General features: G+C 44.8%; 1 protein-coding gene and 1 long non-coding RNA gene across 4 annotated transcripts; both read left to right on the top strand.

Annotated features, from left to right (window-relative positions):
• Positions 1 to 94: 94 nt before the first annotated feature.
• Positions 95 to 3,301, top strand: LOC125397561 (uncharacterized). 3 transcript variants are annotated; one of them, XR_015739384.1, is made up of 3 exons: positions 95 to 234; positions 1,961 to 2,535; positions 2,773 to 3,301. It is a non-coding gene; the product is annotated as an uncharacterized LOC125397561 (long non-coding RNA). The 3 variants fall into 3 exon arrangements; XR_015739383.1 differs by having other exon boundaries at positions 1,877 to 2,535; XR_007231090.3 differs by having other exon boundaries at positions 95 to 265.
• A 2,472-nt stretch (positions 3,302 to 5,773) lies between these two features.
• Ptger2 (prostaglandin E receptor 2) lies at positions 5,774 to 16,201 on the top strand. The gene is made up of 2 exons (XM_048429998.3): positions 5,774 to 7,300; positions 15,292 to 16,201. The coding sequence occupies exons 1-2, from the start codon at positions 6,458 to 6,460 to the stop codon at positions 15,535 to 15,537; spliced, it is 1,089 nt and encodes a 362-aa protein (XP_048285955.3). The 5' UTR covers positions 5,774 to 6,457; the 3' UTR covers positions 15,538 to 16,201.
• Positions 16,202 to 18,075: the final 1,874 nt, after the last annotated feature.

Genomic DNA, 18,075 nt, shown 5'->3' with positions numbered 1-18,075 from the left:
GAGAGAGCTCCACCTGTTCCTGTCTAATTTTAGTCTAAATGCAAATTTCTGTTCTCAAAATGGTCTTTTACGTTCTTTTGTTCAGACCACAGCCTGGCTCCAGACCTTGTTTTGCTCAGAACCCACCTTCTTGGAAACACACTAGCCTTCTTGGCTGGCTATCCCTTCCGGATGCTGGCTTCTGCTTCTATCCTGCTCTACTTCATCTCATTTGGATCTGATGTAAAAGAAGACGTGAGTTCCAATTATGTCTTAGATCTAGAAGGTAGAATGTACTAGAAGTTATACTTCCTGTTGTTTTTGTTCAACTCAGAGAAAATAAGCATTGATTGGATGTTATGTTATGATTTACTTTTGGGTATCGACAGCTTTGGCTTTAAAAAACAGTACATGTATTACATTTGTGTGTGCACGTGGGTGCATATGCATGCACATGTGCACACATATGAACAGCATAGTACATTATGTGGCAGACAGAAGACAACTTTTGGGGGTCGGTTCTCTCCTTTGACCGTGTGATTCCAGGGATAAAACTCAAGTCGTCAGTCCTGAAGGCAAGTGCCTTTACCCAGTGAGCTTGTTGGTCCAATCTGAGCTTTTCATTGAACCATTAGTCCATCTTCATCCATAGCCATAAGAAAGGTGATGTGGGAGGTCCTTCTGTATATGTGTTACTTTTATTGATTAATGAATAAAGCTGTTTTGGCCAATGGCTAAGCAGAGTAAAGCCAGGCAGGAAATCTGAACAGAGATATAGAGTAGGCAGAGTCAGGGAGATGTCTGTCATAAAGCTGCCAAAAGGGAAGGACACGCTGGAACCTTAGAAACCTCCCCAGTAGGCCGCAACCTCATGGTAATACACAAATTGATAGAAATGGGTTAATTTAAGATGTAAATGCTAGCTAGGAATGCGCTAGAGTCATTGGCCAAACAGTGTTATAATTAATAAAGTTTCTGTGTGGTTACTTGGGTCTGAGAGGCTGGGAAATGAATAAACAGTCTGTAATGGATTTGGGAACTGCCTGGCAGGCAGAGGGCAGGGGATCCCGAGAGCAGCCAATCCCGGGCAGGGCCCAGGCCAAAGGTGGCTAGCCATGTAGAGGCAGGTGGACAAGGGGCAGACAGATAGGCACACCATGCAGATGGGTTTGCTGCAAGCTGCTGGGGTGTCCACAGCAGCCAGGCCCGAGCAGGGACGGCACACGAGACCACGCGGCAGGTCTCCATGTGATTGCGGTCAGCAGGCACACCATACCGAGTAAAGTTAGACATTTATTAGATACGTTATGGAGGGGAAGGAAAAAGGGGAGCAGGGAGTAGGGGGGGGAGAAGCAAAAAGGGAGAGAGGGAGAGAGGGGACCGGAAAAGAGAGAGTGGGGGGGTCTGAGGCTGCAAGCAGGAAGGGAGTGGGCACGGTTTGTTTCTTAAAGAGACAGAATATTACAGTCTCCACCTACAGAGGGGAATCTCTGCAGTATTACTTTTGTCTTATGTGACTTTCTAGGTCCCAACACCCACATACTTACATATCTTAAAAGTAATTTAACATACTTAACACAATCACTAATTTTATTAGGAATTACAGGATGTAGTTTTTCTGATTCTGTCTTGCATTCTACATTTTTAGTTAACAGTCTTCTTTACAGTACAACTTTCATTACTTGAACCTATTTAGTTACCTTAAGATACATTTCTTATAGAAAGTTTGAATACTGTTTAATTCTCTCCTTGATTAGCAATTTTCAAACCAGGAAGTGAATGTACCTCCCACTTCAAATGAGAATTCTCTCTCTCTCTCTCTCTCTCTCTCTTTCTCTCTCTCTCTCTCAATGAATTGTTAACAAATGTTTTTGACTACTCCAAAACTTGTTTCCAGCCTCTTCTTTGCCTGTTTCAGTGTTCCTGGAGGAGCGAAGCAGGTCCTGACACTGTCTCTCCATTTGACCTGCCTTCACTGCAGAATGCCTGAACCTGTGGAGGAGCTGTATGGTCGCTTTGCTCACATCATCCAAGCCAAACAGAAACTGTCATCCAGAATCCTTGCACGGTCCCAGTCTATGATGATCACAAATGACATGTCACATCTGAAAAGCAGCCAAGAAACAGCATTATGGTGTCCCTGCTCAAAAGAAACAAATGTAAGGCCCCGGACGCATGGGTGGCTTTCATACACTCCACCTGATCTTGCTTCATAGAACATCGTCTGGACTTGAACCTCCTCAATCTCCATCCGTGTTATCTTCAAGTCTCAAGCCGGAACCACATCTTTAGATCATCAAGCTTTTTCTTAGGGGTACTGATGCCACCAAGGCTGAACTTTGTAAAGACACATGCAGATCCTGTTTATCCTCTAAGACTTCAGTCCTTCATGGGTTCTCGTTTACCCTCAGAGTTCTGGTCTGCTCTTGTTCTCCTATACACCCAGAGTTCCACTCTGACTGCCACTCTAACTTGTCCTGAATGTGACTTAGGCTCAAAACAAGACCCAAATATAGCCACAAACATTGTGGCCTCCCCCATCAATCTCCACATCAGGTAGGACCTAAGGCAACACTATAAATTTTAAAATGAAAAAAGTATTTTATGTATCAGCTTCCCGGTAGAAGGGCCACATGTGGTTTGAAATGAACCAGACTGACTAAACATACCTTGAGAAACTACAATTTTATCTTTAATTAATTTAAATTTAAACTGCCATTAATACTGACTAGATTACTGAGCAATGCAAGCTTTGCGCTGAATAATGAATTCTGCCTTCTTTATTGCTAACAGTGAATCTTTCTCTGGCTGAATCTTGACTAGCCTCGGAAGCAATCTGCACCTTCAAGGGGAAGATCCTGGCTACACAAATCCAAAGTATGGGGAATGACAGAGTTGGAGACAGGCCGCACCCATCGGCAGGAAACCTAGAAACTTCACATGCAAGAAAACTGGTCCTCTGTAAACTGCCACTGAAAACCATTCATAAAATCCCATCTCTCCAATTTTCAGTGATTTCTGTCTGCTAGAGGGAAGCAACGCGACCCTTGTCTAGTTCACTACAGGACACAGGTGGTGTTCTTAGAGCTCTCTTCAAAACAAATTGATAAGACATGCAAAGAAATCATGAAGCAAAGATTTGGTGTTTTGAAAGATGTGGATAATACAAATAGAACCATGCGAGTATTGATGTCAGCTTCCTCTGTGTAGTCCTTTCCTTCATGTGTATCTTTGCCTTCTTTTGAAGAATGACCTACAGCAGCTTGTCTTTCAAAGCCCTTGAGTTACAGATTAAATGAAAACTATGAATTTTAGATTTCAAGTAATGTGTATTTGTCAGAGTTTTTCAGAGAAATAGAACAGTTTTGGGGTCTGTGTACGTGTGTTCTGTATACACAATCATATGATACATAATGCTTTTATCAGTAGTGTTCTTCACACTTAAACCACAAATCTGCCTGGCAACAACCTCCTCAAACTGTATCCCAGCCTTTAACTTACACACAGTTCTCTATGTGAGTCTACTTGTAAAGTTGATGTTGTTGTTGGAAGAGGTCTAGAAACTGAAGAGTGGAGGGTTTGGATTCTAAGCAGTTCTGAAGGCCTGAGAATGAGGAATGCAAAGGACAGATCAACGCCCCAGATTACGTTGGGAACCAACCCTCCTCTACATTTCTAGTTCTGTTCAGCCCCCAACAGACCAGAGGAGGCCCACCTACACTGGACTTCATTAGTCAGTCCACAGGAGAGAATATTTTGTTCTTTTAGAACACCCTCCCAGGACACAATCGGGCTGTTTAATCAGCCCCTGAGCACCCCATGCTTGGCTAAGTTGACACAAAATTACTAATCACATGGTGTTCCCCAAATACAATGGCTCACAAACAGGAACTGAAAATTAGCAAAACTTTATGGCTCAATTCTAGAACTGAGGGTGTTAGTATGTTTTCTGTTAAGAAATTCTAGACTCTAGATAAACTGACATTGTACTGAGAGACACTGACACTACAGTTAGAGACAGGAAGAAGTCACTTTAACTACACGATGAGACTTGATTTCCTGGGACAAATATGATGGCCTTAGCAGAGGAAGTAGGGGTAGCAAATAAAACCTCCAGCCAGACTTCTGAAACATGTAAGCAGCAGAACTGCTCCCTCTCTCTCTGTCCAAACACTGGAACAATCAAACAAACAAAAATGGTAACTTGAGAATGTAGCAACTGAAAGCATGTAGCCCAATAAACTGGTGAGATATGAGTTCCCAACACTAGAGGACCCAGCTTTGATCTTTGTCTTGTGGCAAATTCACCCATAAGTAGGGATTAGTCACTGAGATCCAAAGCCACCTGTACTGTAGAAAAACTTCCTGGCACCTGAGATCACGAATTCCCTGCTTAAATGTTTGCCTTCAGCTCCTTTCCAGGCTTCACAGGAGCTTCTCCCTGCTCCCTGTTTACCCAAGGCTGTCCTACATGCATGGGGTCTATTCCCTAGGGTCTGAGGGGCTGTCTTTGAGGACAGAGCTTGGTCATCAGAAACTAGCTTTGTCCACACACCTCTGTGAGTATCTTCTCACAGTGTACAACTGAGATGGGGTGGAGACCAGCAAGTTAAAGGCAACGCCTGGGATGAGGCTGTGAAATTGTTCTCTGGCATCCATTAAAGTCAGCGGAGTCCTGCCACCATGCACTCATCTAGTGATAAGCTACAGATAAATACATAGAAATAGTGCAACAAGAGGCTTTGGTTATAAGTGGCCTATGAAAATGGAGAGCATACAAAAGCATTTGGAAAAGGAACACAGTGAAAAAAACTGCAACAGGATCACACCAACTCTTCTCATTCACACAGTCGCTTGGGATGAGATGGGACAAGACTGAGATGGGGAATAGTTCACTTTGGGCTGCTGGGTTGAGGATGCTACTGGCCTGCAGCTGGCAGCCTGAAAGAAAACTAGAGAAGTTTGACACCCACTCCATCCACGCCCTAAGAAGTTTAGCACTGGAGTGAATAGCTGCTATTGTGCAAAAAATGAGCCTCACAAATACATTCTGTTTGCCTTATTTTGCTAGAAAACCCTCTCTCTGTCCTCCAGTCCCCAAGTCAGAATCATGGTGAGCTAAGTCAAGGAAGCAAGATGCGCTCTGCAAGTCATCTTTCCTTTGCTTTTTTCTTTGTACCAGGCTCCCGTGCAAACCTGTCTTGAAGCAGTCTCTTTTCCCATGTGAAATATGCTTTTTCAAGTAGCATATGATTACCTACATTGTCTGTCAAGCTGGATTTGAAAATTTCAAAACATCGGTGTGCTTTCGCTGCTCTGTAACTATGACAACAGATGCTAAGCAACTATTCGTGTCAGCTCCATTGTGAAACTGGCCAGTTACCAACACACTCCCAGGAATGAATCTTTTCGATAGGCCCTCGTGGTTAACTGACCGTGAAAGGATAAATGAACGGCTAAACAGCCTATCAACAGTTTCTTCAAGACTGGCTTGAGTGGAGGAACGCTAAAGCGCAGTTTCGATCTATGGGCACAAACATGACTCTAGACGATCACAAGAACCTCTCCCGTTTGTTTTGTTAAGGTTGCTTAAGCAAGTTGTCATTTGTTATAGTGTTGACATAGGAAAAAACAAAATGCTGGTAACTGACTCAAAGCAACTAACTGTACAATAGGCCGCTCTGTGGTGGTGTGTATGGTCCCATTCTGTGGATGAACGGGCTTACTTTCACTTCCTTCCGGTTTTTGTCTCACCCATGTTGAGTGTCTTCTTGGGAATGTAAAATGAAAAATGCAAAACAACAACCTCTCTCATATCGTTCTTACTTCAAGTTGTCTTGAAGTCTTAGTTCCTTTGTTCTTTACCTCTCACGGGACTGGGTCCTCCTAACTTCCGTTTGGTGAGTTAGTTTGCTATCCTGTTACCTCAGCCTTACTACCCTGCACTGGTTCCCAGCATCTGCTAGGGCTAAGGGCTTCAGAGCTGAAGTCAGACGACCCTGCAAGCATCCTGGATACTCCGCGGGAATGAAGACCCTACAAGTCAGCTCAGGGTGGACGCCGGACCCCCTTCTAGAGCCCAGCTCGTGTGTCTCGCCTTGTTCCCCCACCACTACCCCCAGCAACAGCTCGCAAACAATGGAAGTTGCTAGCCTGGCAGCCACTACTGGACCTGCCCCGAGTCGGCGCGGGCATGGGGTTGAGGGCTACCCCGCAAGCTCTCCCCAGCAGCCAGAGCAGATGAGGCGCAGGAACCTCGAGGGCGACCTGATGATGCTTCAGGGAAGTGGCCACTGGGCGCGCAAGCGGGAGACCCGGGCGAAGCGGCCCTTGGCGCGAGCTGGGGGCCGGAAGGGAGCTCTGGATTTCGGTCCCTCCCCTTTTCCCTTCTGTGTCTTGGAGCACCGGGGCCCTCAGACCCTCTTGCTGTCAGGTACCAGCCTGGAGGAGAGAGTATCTCTCCTCCAAGCCCCCCACCATGGGTAATGTCTCTAAAGACTCCGGGCGGATAGAGTTCTGCGAGAGTAGACAGTGGCTCCACCCGGAGGATAGCCCAGCCATCAGTTCGGTGATGTTCTCGGCCGGGGTTCTGGGGAACCTTATTGCGCTGGCGCTGCTGGCACGCCGTTGGCGCGGGGACACAGGGTGTAGTGCCGGCAGCAGGACCTCTATCTCCTTGTTCCACGTGCTGGTGACAGAGCTGGTGTTCACCGACCTGCTGGGGACCTGTCTCATCAGTCCGGTGGTCCTGGCTTCCTATGCGCGGAACCAGACACTGGTGGCCCTGGCTCCCGAGAGCCGTGTGTGCACCTATTTCGCCTTCACAATGACTTTCTTCAGTCTTGCCACAATGCTCATGCTCTTCGCGATGGCCCTGGAGCGCTACCTCTCCATCGGACACCCTTACTTCTACCGGCGCCGCTTCTCGCGTCGCGGGGGCCTGGCGGTGCTGCCAGTCATTTACGCTGTCTCTTTGCTCTTCTGTTCCCTGCCGCTGCTCAACTACGGGGAGTACGTCCAGTACTGTCCCGGGACATGGTGCTTTATCCGGCACGGGCGGACTGCATACCTGCAGCTCTACGCCACGGTGCTGCTGCTGCTCATCTTAGCGGTGCTCGCCTGCAACTTTAGCGTCATTCTTAACCTCATCCGCATGCACCGTCGGGCCAGAAGAAGCCGCTGTGGATCATCCAGCGGTGGCCTGGGTGGCCCTGGGTCGCGCAGGAGAGGAGAAAGGACTTCGATGGCGGAGGAGACGGACCACCTCATTCTCCTGGCCATTATGACCATCACCTTCGCCATCTGCTCCTTGCCTTTCACAGTAAGTCGTTCGTTTGTTTCCACAGCCCAGCAGCATGCAGCTGCCTCAAGCTCCCTTCACCTACCCTTTCTACCTCCGGGCACTCATTGGCAACTTGAAAAACAAAGTGCCCTAATTTATGAAGGTCTATTGCCATCATTGCTTTTCCTTTCCACCTTTGCCCACTTCCTTCCGCCCCCAGCTTTTACGCATGAACTTTCCTAAGTCAGTACTTCTGCTATGCCCTACAGGAACCTTCTCCATGGTCCCTTCCCTGGGTTGGATGGGAACTGAAGAGGAGGGAGTCCTTCCAGGTTAGGACGGTTGTCCTGTTATAAGCCGACCACTGGAGTTCAGTTTGCAGGGCTTGATGCCCCATCCCTTGGTGCTTTCATTTCTCCTAGGCAAAATGTAGTTGCCGGCCTATAACATTCAGAGAGTCCTTGGTGTAGAAGTTTACAGCCGCTTGCATTTGACTTTTGGAATTTTAAGGTCAAAAATCTAGTTGACAGGCTCACCAGTTTACATATTAGAGTACAAGTCTGTGTGGTCATGAAACTGAGAGGAAAGAACCAACTGTTACATAGTGCTTTTGTCGTCCCTCACAGGAGACCCTTGTAACCTCTTACAAAATATTCCCTTGATGTCAATGTCAGGAATATAGATAGATGCTCGCCGTTCTGTAGCTGTGCACTTGGTGCACACGAAGGAACATGTAGCAACAGCTGGTACATCTCAGGAAAGCAGAGAAAGGGCTTCCTGGGCAATGGAGGCAGGGTCAGGGTAGAAGTGTGGGTGCTGGGCAGTTAGAGGGACCATTAGTTCTAAACAAATTAGTTCTAAAAATAGATCCTGAGCTCCTAAAGTCTAATGTGGAAGCAGAATTGAATTTGGAGCCTTCTGGCCCCTCGTGGAGAGCTATAAACTGGGGGTTTGGGAAATGATGATATGGATGGTGGCTAACCAAAAATGGTACTTGTAGAAGCTGTAGAAATAGCTCTCCTGTCTCCTGCTTCTGACTGGATCATCTACTCTTCCTTGGGGAGAACGGATATGAACTGCATCCCCAAAGAATCCCCATTCTCAGCCATGTTCTCTTTGCTCTGCTCCCCATTACCCTAACACTTGTAGCTCTGTGCTTGGAGCAGATGGTCTGAATTGGTAAGTTATACTTAGTGGGGAATAAGATGGAGCTGGGCTGTGGAAGGTAGCAACTCCCTAGGCACCCCAGCAGGAGTGTGTGTCGTGAAATGTTGTGGTTTAGAAACCAACATGGCTCCTAGGCTTCAGCTTTATAGGTACAGTGTTTTATATTTGGGATCACTGGCCATTTTTTATTCAGAATAGCAAGAACTGCTTTCTACGCTCCTCAAAAGTGTGTCAGACCTCTAGCCAGCAAAAAGTAGCATTCACAGCCAGAGCTGGTGGGACCCCAGTCAGTTCTGCAGTTCTCTGTCCATGGAAAAAGATGGGACTCAGGAAATCCAGAGTTAGTAATGAACTGCTAATACCAGCCACCGTCCCAGGTTATGAGCAGAGTGGAGTCCTTCCATCTAGGATGTCAGTCTAGGGCCTCCAAAGTTCAGGAACTAAAACTCTCAAAATGGAAGAATAAAAATGCTCGGTACTCTGAGATGAATTCAGTTCAGCCTCGTGTACCACTACTGTGACACCTAAAGACTTAGGGTTCTGAGTGTGCATTTTTACATCAACTCACTATCTTCACACCAAACCCCAAGATGCATCTTATTGTGAGGATGAGTCAAGTAACTTCCTCCTGGGCCTACAGTTAGGGAGTAGCAGAGCTGGGATGCAATGTATTAATAGTAATAGTATCTAAAAGAAAGCTCTCATTTTAAGAGTAACATGGGAGAAGATCCAATTATGGTTTCACAAGAGAATTGGGAATACATAATAAATATTTGGACCACCTTGTCGCTTTATTCTAACTTTTACTAGCTTTAAAACTAAAACAGCATGTTAGCACTGTGTCCCCCCCCCCCCCCGTGTTAATACAATCATGTTGCTTCACTTTCCTTCTCCGCAGTCCTGTGAAATACAAGCCTGGGACTGAGATTTTAGGAGATTGGCTAGTGTAAATGCTAGTCTAAATTAAGAAATAATCAGATTAGCCCTCACATAAAACCTTCCTTTGATGCCCATAAAACATTTCTTCAGTGACTTAAAAAGCATGTGGTGCTTAGGACTTTGGTTGTCCAGTATGAAATCATACATGAGACCAACAACATGTCCAAACTATTTATTCACTATGTATAAATTAATAAATTCCTCCTTATGTTAATCAGCTGTTGTCATCATTTCAGTGATAAATAGAAGCTGTTTTTCTTCCTGAAACGGAACAGCGCACAGGAAACATATGAACCTTCATTCTTGTCTCAAATACTCTTTGTTTCTCAGTTTCCAACCCTCGCCCAGCTAGCTCCTTTCTCAGCACTTTGATAATTGTGCTTAGCTTCTGGTCATTTTAAACTGGTTTCCACATGCCATTAGGATAAAGCGCTTATGCATTTTATTCAGTTCTAAAATTTCAAGAACCTGCCATTGACTCATTTAAAAAATACCTTCATTTTTACAAATTCTCCAGGGTTAGGATTTCTAGGCAAATCTGATTAGTGGAAATTTGATCTTCACACTATAGAAAAATTTGAAGCAAACAATCCTGGAGTTTCCTGTTCATTCCTGGTTTCCCTTGTGCCAAATGTCAGGTAAATAGGTGGTGAAGGTCACAAGGATATAAACTATAAACTTCAGGTAGCAATGGAAGAGAAACCTAGAAGTCTCTGGGTGCCCACAGAGAACTTAGTGTGGTAATATGTAAGTGAATGTTCATAAGCAGCTGGAATGCCCTTCATCATTGAGACATCATTAGTGATGTTTGACAATTGTTGCAACCATTGAAACACACATTTCCTTTTAAGAGAACATTCCTCTGTGTGAGTGTTTTCATTTGACATCTTTTGCTTCACCAATTTGCTATTCTGCAGTGGTGACTGTAAATACAGACACAGTTGTGGTGGTTTTTAAAATACAGTCTGTAAGAAGCATCGTCTTTTCCCCCCCCAACAGAGAATTAGAGCTTTCTGTCTACACAGTTAGGTGGATCTTCACTGTTATTTCAGGCCAGGACTTCAGCTTAAAAAAAAAAACAAAACAAAAACAACAACAACAACAACAATAAAAAACGTGTAGCACAGCCTTTTGAGATCACTTCCTTCTTCTTTGGCATAAGTATGAACTTAAAACGAAATAGATAACATATTTCAGGACCACCAGTCAACAACCCTTTCTCTAGGTAGAGGCTTAACTCTCAGTTAATCTACAGCTTGCTCTGTGTGCTTGGCCTCTCCTGTCCCATTTTGAGTTTCTGACCATTAATCCCCATTCAGATCTTGAGCTTATATCTACTGCACCACAGTTCACATCACTGGGGCTCACTCAGCTGCATTTTTCTGACAGCATTTTGCTATCTAAACTGTTCCCTAAATTGAAAACAGGGTTAAGTACTGTGAAACTAGGACACTTGTGTAATATGAAGGGCCAGAGAAAGGGAAAGCAGTTAGGGAAGGCTGAAACTTCCTGTGGACAAGGGCTGTTGATTTCTGCTCCATGGGCGGTACATGTGCTACTGTCTGGGGCCTTGGATGAGTGTGTTTTCTCTGCCAATGAGAAAATTTAAAGGCAGGGAGACTCCAGTGTAACAGGTGCAGCAGGGAAAGGTCTCGGACACAGCAGACAGAGTCAACAGGTGAAGAAAGGCATTTTTTGGGGAGAGGAAACACACACATACAGCAGAGATGAGCTGGGGAAGCTGAAGCCCTGCCTCTCCCAGAAGGAAGCCTGGGTTCCAGGGTCTGTGAGGAGCCTTCCCCAACTCAGGGTTGCTCCATCTGACCAAAGACAAGGAGGCTATTAGCTCCACAAGTTTGAAGTAAATGTGCCCTGCTCCAGCCTCAAACTTGTCTTGCTGGTTCATCAGCAGGGGTGCAGTAGTGGGGAAGGGGATTGACTAGTGGGGGAAAAGACAGAACTTTAGGTCTTTGTCTTCAGTCATGTGTATAAAGAAAAAGCTGGAAGTTTGCCAATATTATGTATGTATGGCTCCTTTCCCTATCTGTCTGCCTATAGGGAGTCAGAGATCGGTCTGACTCCCTCCTGGCCCTTCACATGGATCACACCTAAACCATCTGTGTTAGGGGACTCCTGGGTGGGTGAATCTGCTGTCCATCGTTTCCTCGGAGCCACTGTCTTGGGCTGTGTCAACCCAGAGCTGTAGACGTCAGCAGTGAGTCGTCCTTGCACTTCCAAGACACACAGTGCCAAGGCCGTTCTCATGCTGTGGCGCCATAGCCATGCCCCGGCTTTTTGCTTTGGTTTTGTTTTCCTTATGAAGCAAAGTAGGCTTCAGTTTCCATGTACCCCAGACATGTTTAGGGAGAAGGGATTTCTTTAAAGCATGGCCCACCACCACCACCACCACAACAAATTAAGAGTTAATTGTGCAGTGCCTGTAGCTAGGAGACCACAACATCTTTCAAAAGGCAGATGAACAGAGAGCACGTGCTGCCCGCAAGTTGGCTGTTGTTAAGTGTTGATGAAAGGGAAGTCCCACGGAAAAGAGCCGAACAGAGACTTTGAAAAGGGGACACAGTTTCTCCGTCTCTAAAGAGAAGAGGGATAGTCACAGGCCTTCATGACACCCTTGAGCAGAAGTGTCAGGTGGTCACTCGGGAATCCGACAGGAAGCCGTGTCTCAAAGGTTTTGTATGCACGTGCCCAGATACTGCCTCAGGACTGACACGGGAGATGGAGCTCCATCACTGCAGTCTGACTCCCTAGGCAAAGTAACTAGTCTCCTAGCCTCGGCTTCCTTCTCTCTAAAATGAGTCTGCACTCCTGTGCGGAGGTTATCAGATCACCCCCGCCACTGAAGCCCACGGCTTAGCCAAGACTGACTATGCCAAAGAAGCAAGGCAACTGAATGTTTTACATCTTCCCTGATGATTTCACTGATGAGCCAAGTGAAGCGTTCATTTGCTCTTGAATTCTAAACCCACTTTGTATAGGATTAAAGATAGGAGAATAGTTTAAATAACAGCCCCTGACCATTGCCAGGATGGAGCTTTCCAAGGGTGGCTGCCTGAGACATGGCCGAATCAGCAGGTTCCTGTCCGCATCGCTCAGTATGTACCATAGTCTTTGCAAAACCGGGGGCAGGGGTCAAGCAGTTAACTCACTGGATACATAAGACTAAGACCTGGCATTTTCTCACAGGTCGTCAATGCCAGAAGGCGAATGCATTCCCACCAACCTCCAAATTTAAATTCTAGGGCACCACCAAAACTCCTGTGTCTCTCCTATGTCAACTGTTCGTTAAGAACTGAGGATCAGCCAAAGGGAGGGAGGAAGGTCCACTTTGAGTTTGGCAGTGGGTGGTAGTAATAGGCACTTTTTTTTTTTTACATTAAGGTCAGTCAAGTACATTTCCAAGAAGAGATTCATGAGAAATTCAGGCAGTGCCAGTGCATACATAGGTGAGGACGCAGAAGAGTCAGGGGGGTGGCAAGGTCTGGGCTATGGTCTTTATTGGGGTTTCTGCAGGAAAGACATGTCAAGGTGAAGGGATTAGGATGGCAAACTTGGATAATTATGACAGGCTGTCAGCTACAAGGCAGTCCTTAGTTGCCTGGTAACAGGACCCTGGGTCGTTAAGGAGAGAACATTACTATGAGTTGAGGGGTCTATGGAGGAGGTATATCTCAGGACTGGTTAGTAATGTGTGTAGCAAAGACATACTCATTGTGGAGTCCTTTGTTGGTTGCAATAATTAGTCATCCCAATGAGGGGCATTCTCTCCCCAACTAGAGACTTTTAGATCTCTAAACCTCACAACCGGGTTGGGAATGTAGCTCGTGGTAGAATGCTTGCCAAACATATGTGAGAGCCTGAGTTCAAGTCCCCGAACCATAAAGAAAAGAATTCACGTCATAAAATATCATGATATATAAAAACTGTAACTGAAACTGAATATGTTGCATCCAAAATAGCACAGCAGACTCGAAGACTGGTGCCCCACTGCACAGCCCTACCTAACTCTTCTCTCTGCGGTCTGAGAAGCCCACCATCAATTCTTCTTTTTCCTTACTCATCTGCCAACTCTTTTCTCCATTCCTCATGCCAAGATTCTCTGGCATAAACACCTCTGGCTGCCAAACCTTCCCGCTATTGTCCTAACATAAGCAACCCAAAGATGACTACTTTCCTCTCGCCCTCCAATCTGTTTGGTACATCCAGTTCCCAGATGCTGCAGAGTAAGTACGGGGGAAAGGGAAGGAATGAGTTGTTTTGGGATAAAGTATCAGAGAAAAAGTGGATGGCTTCCCTAAGATGCAGACTAGGCCAGAGGATCCCTGGCGCACTAAGAATTACTGTGTTAGTGAGATGATGAGGTGTGGTCCACGTTCGAACTCTTTCTCTCTGTAGGCTGGAATGAAGAGGTATGGCTACCAAGTCTATACTGTTCCCTGCCAATCTGCGGCACCGAGTCAAATAAGAGCACCAATACCCGTCTGAAAATGTTGATCCACGTGTAAGAATGTGTCTGTCCACTTCCCAGAGCTTAAGACATAATTCTGAAGGCTCCTGCCGCAGCACTGACCTGGATGTAACACGCACTGAGCGCCATACCAGTACCAGAAGTCTTGGATTTGGAACCTTCCTAGGCTACTAACCAGCCTGAGGTCCATGGCAAGTGACCTAACTCCTAGGTGCCTCTGTGTTCTTCTTGGTGAAGTGAGGCCAGAACTCACCTACAGGAGCACTGTTGGCACAGCTGAAGAGTTGCTTCTGATGACCTGTGAGTACAGGCTCACAGTTCCTTGCCCACGATACTAAAGTTACAGGCAGAGTTAAATGCAGGTCAAAGCAGTGCACTACTCAGAACCAGTTCTCCAACTGATGTGCGCGGTTGCTCTCTCTTGCTGAATCGTGATAGTCACATCAAGCCAGATATTTGGAAGTGTGACATGTTATTCATAACATTTCTGAAACTTACTTCCTTATCTGCTATGGCTTCCATAGGACTACAAAGAAAGCAGGTTAATGACCCACTGTGTTTCACAGCACACATAATGGGCTATTGACAAAAAGAAGCTACAAATATTATCATCATTACTGTTATTCCATTGGCTCACTTTAAGAGCTAACCACGCCCACCCTAGCCACTTTGGACCTCCCCCCCCCGCCGCCATCTTTCTCTCTCTCTCTCTCTCTCTCTCTCTCTCTCTCTCTCTCTCTCTCGTGCGTGTGTGTGTGTGTGTGTGTGCGTGTGTGTGTATGTGTGTGTATTCGTCTCGTATGTACCTGTGTCTTTGTTTTCTCTCTGTTTTCTCTCCTTTAAGCAATAAATGTCTCCCTCTTCTTTAAATAATACTATGTCCTATGAGCCTTTTATCCGCCTGACTCCCCGGCCGCATGGCACTGCAGGGACTCACGGCCATCCTTGCCGGACTCCGTGAGCCGCCCGGGACTTTCCATCATCATATTTATCATAAAATAACAAAAATTACTACAGATATTATTAAAATATGCCATTTGGCAAAGCACAGTGGCTCACACCTGCAATCCTCACCTGAGAGGTTATAGGCAGGTCATGCAGTTCAGGTCAGTTTGGGCTATATAATGAGATCATCTAAAGGGAAAGCAGATTCTTTTCTAGGTGCCAAGAAAAGTTTGTTAATTTCCCTCTATTCTCAGGGACAAGGTTAGAAAGTTTTGTATGATGCCAATGTTAATTGTAACCCTTAGAGTACTTGCTTTCATTAAGTTCACAGAAAAAAAAAATGATTAAGTTACGATTTACATAGAAGTTTTTTTCCACCCACCCTTCCACTTGCTGCTACTACACAAAACAAGGCTGAATCTCAGGAGATGATGGGATCTAAGTCAGCTTGCTTACGGTATAAAACTAACATTGTTTTCCTCTCTCCTTTCAGATCTTTGCTTATGTGAATGAAACCTCTTCCCGAAAGGAAAACTTGGACCTCCAAGCTCTTAGATTTTTATCAATTAACTCTATAATTGACCCTTGGGTCTTTGCCATCCTTAGGCCACCGGTCCTGAGACTAATGCGTTCAGTCCTCTGTTGCCGGATTTCATTGAGAACACAAGAGGTTTCACAGACTTCCTGTTCTGCCCTGTCCAGTGCCACTAAACAGACCGACCTTTGTAGACAGTTATGAGGATGCACTTTACACAGGGGCCTCTGCAAAGGCCTTTAAACAGCTTCCTTGGAGAAACGTGAAGAGCTGGCGTAGGAACAAAATGAAACTGCAAGGCCCTTCGCGGATGATCTCAGAAGGATGTCTACAGCTCATGCTATGTGGCCTTTGTAGGACAACCAGCTGCGTCTAAGACCCAGTTGATTTAGGCTTTCCTGCTGAATAACCAAGCATGTGCTTTTGTAATTTGTTTAAAGCTCTACGTGGTTACTGTCTCCTGTTTTAAATTTTGATGCCACTGCTGTTATAAATGCAGTGTGCAGTCAGGCCAAACGAAACTCATTCTCTAGGAAGTCACTTCGTGCAAGCGATGAAGCAATCGAGACAGACAAGTTGCTGTCTTGTGATTGCTTAATGGACACTATTTGGACCATGAACTTGAAAGTCATTAGTCCCATTTACTGCAACGTTGTAACTTTGTGCCTGAGGGAGTCCTCTCCAGTCACGACTGTGCCACCCTGAGAGGGCTGCACTGATCTGGTTAAGGCCGGTTTGGTTCACCTTTCCCCTCGGAGCCTTGTCCTGGTATCAAGTTATTTATTCTGTGTTGTCTATTGTGATGATGCTACTGAAGAAGACTAGAAATTTCCTTCTCAAAAATAAATGGTAAAAGAATTAATTCTAATGAATGCTTTTCAGTTTTTGTTTGGGAAGCTTTTTCACAGTTGAGGCCAGATTTTAAAATCAAAATCTGAAACCCCGAGTCCATTCTTCAGGTATACTGGAATCCTTGTGATGTTGATACTAGGAACATGACTAACATACGCGTCCGCTTTACAAGATGACTGGCTGGGTCACGGCAAACTCTTCTGTCGGTATTTTTATTTAAGGAACATATTTTGACTCATACTACAGAAGAAATCATGTAACTGTGAGTCATATCTCAATGTATTTCCAAACATTTGGCATGGTGTAAACTCAGCATTAAAGTATTTCAGTGAGCGTGTACATTTTAGTCAGAGTTATGGTATAAACACATCTGAAATGCTACAAACTAAACTATGCAAGAAAACATGGAAAAGTGGAAGTCTTCAGTGTACTTATTCTCCGGGAACAGTTTGCGGTTAGCATAGGCGTGGTGTCTGTAAGGGAAATGAAAATTGAAAAAAATCAAATTAGGGTTTTTGGGGGGGGGGTTGTTTGTTTGGTTTGGGTTGGGTTGGATTTTTTTGTTTATTTCATTTTGTTTTGCTTGGGCTTTTTGTTTTGTTTTGTTTTGTTTTGTTTTGTTTTGTTTTGTTCTTCAAGACAGGGTTTAGAGCCTGTCCTGGAACTCACTCTGTAGACCAGGCTTCCCTCAAACTCACAGAGATTGTCTCTGCCTCCCAAGTGCTGGGATTAAAGGCATGCACCACCATTACCCAGCTCAAATTAATTCTTGGAAAGTTTTTAAAATATGTGTTTGTTGTAAATTTAAGTTTTAAGATATTCAGTGGAGTTCTTGATATTCAAAGAGAATTTTGCTTTCAATTTTCAGTCTTCTAACATGGTCAATGGGAGGGCAGATTGAAGGGCAGATAAAATTATAGGATGGTTGATTTTTTTCAAATTTAATTGTTTCTCAGCTTTCCTTGTTTACTCAAAGCCGTTTATCAAACTTGGTGATCACTTAGAAAGACATCAAATACCTAAGCATCTCTGATACAAATTGTCTGTATCAAGTTAGCTCTTACTTTTAATAAAATGAATAAATGATTCACCTTTGTATAACTTTAAGCATGGCAGGCAAAATTTAACAACTAAAATCTAGACAGGTCTAAATAAATACCCCCTCCACCCAGGGTTTCATGCCAAGAAATTATGCCCAGGGAACAATGAGGCCTGCCGTGTGATCCTCAGGCATAAAATTCTGGCTATTTTGAATCTGGAATTTTGATTCTTTTTACCAGATAACACTGTGCCCCTGCACCCGTTCCAGAGCAATGCCTGAGAATTTTTTGAAATGGGCATATTATAATGGGAACAAAATGATATTCTTAGAAGCTCACAATATCATAATTTAAGCCACTTAAATTATTTATTAATTAATTATTATGGCAAATTTTAAGCATGGCTTGCATGCATTTTTTTTGTATGTGTACATGCATACATTGTTGGGAATCATCCTTCATGGGTTTTCTACTTTATTCATTGAGGTCGAATCCTTCAGTCAAATGAAGAGCTCACCAGTATAAGCTCACCAGTTTAGCTAGCCACCTTGCTCTGGGGGTCCTCTCTCTGCCAGCCCAGAAATTATGTGGGTTCTGAGTATCCAAACTCTAGTCCTCATGTTTGCACAAAAGGGCTCTAACCACTGAGCCATCTCCTCAGGTCTGTTAAGCCATTTATTTAAGAACGAATCAGTCTCTAGGACTCCATTTCCTTGTGTGCTTCTGTTCCTTGCATGTTAGTGACTGAATTCTGTTGATTCATTTGCACCAATTTACACATAAAAGAATCTGAATACCAAAACTTTATCCAAAAATCACCTATTGTTCACGACATTTCAAAGGCAACTTA

This window comes from Myodes glareolus, chromosome 12 (genome assembly GCF_982192425.1).
Source record: "Myodes glareolus chromosome 12, mMyoGla1.1, whole genome shotgun sequence".
NCBI lineage: Eukaryota > Metazoa > Chordata > Mammalia > Rodentia > Cricetidae > Myodes > Myodes glareolus.
The sequence above is the reverse complement of the archived record's forward strand: the minus strand, read 5'-3'. Positions and strand labels throughout refer to the sequence as shown.

Bases quoted from the DNA above. Each gene is read 5' to 3' on its own strand.
- Ptger2 (XM_048429998.3), top strand. From the start codon at position 6,458: ATGGGTAATGTCTCTAAAGACTCCGGGCGGATAGAGTTCTGCGAGAGT. The intron at 7,301-15,291 runs GTAAGTCGTTCG...CTCTCCTTTCAG, and splicing joins TCTGCTCCTTGCCTTTCACA to ATCTTTGCTTATGTGAATGA.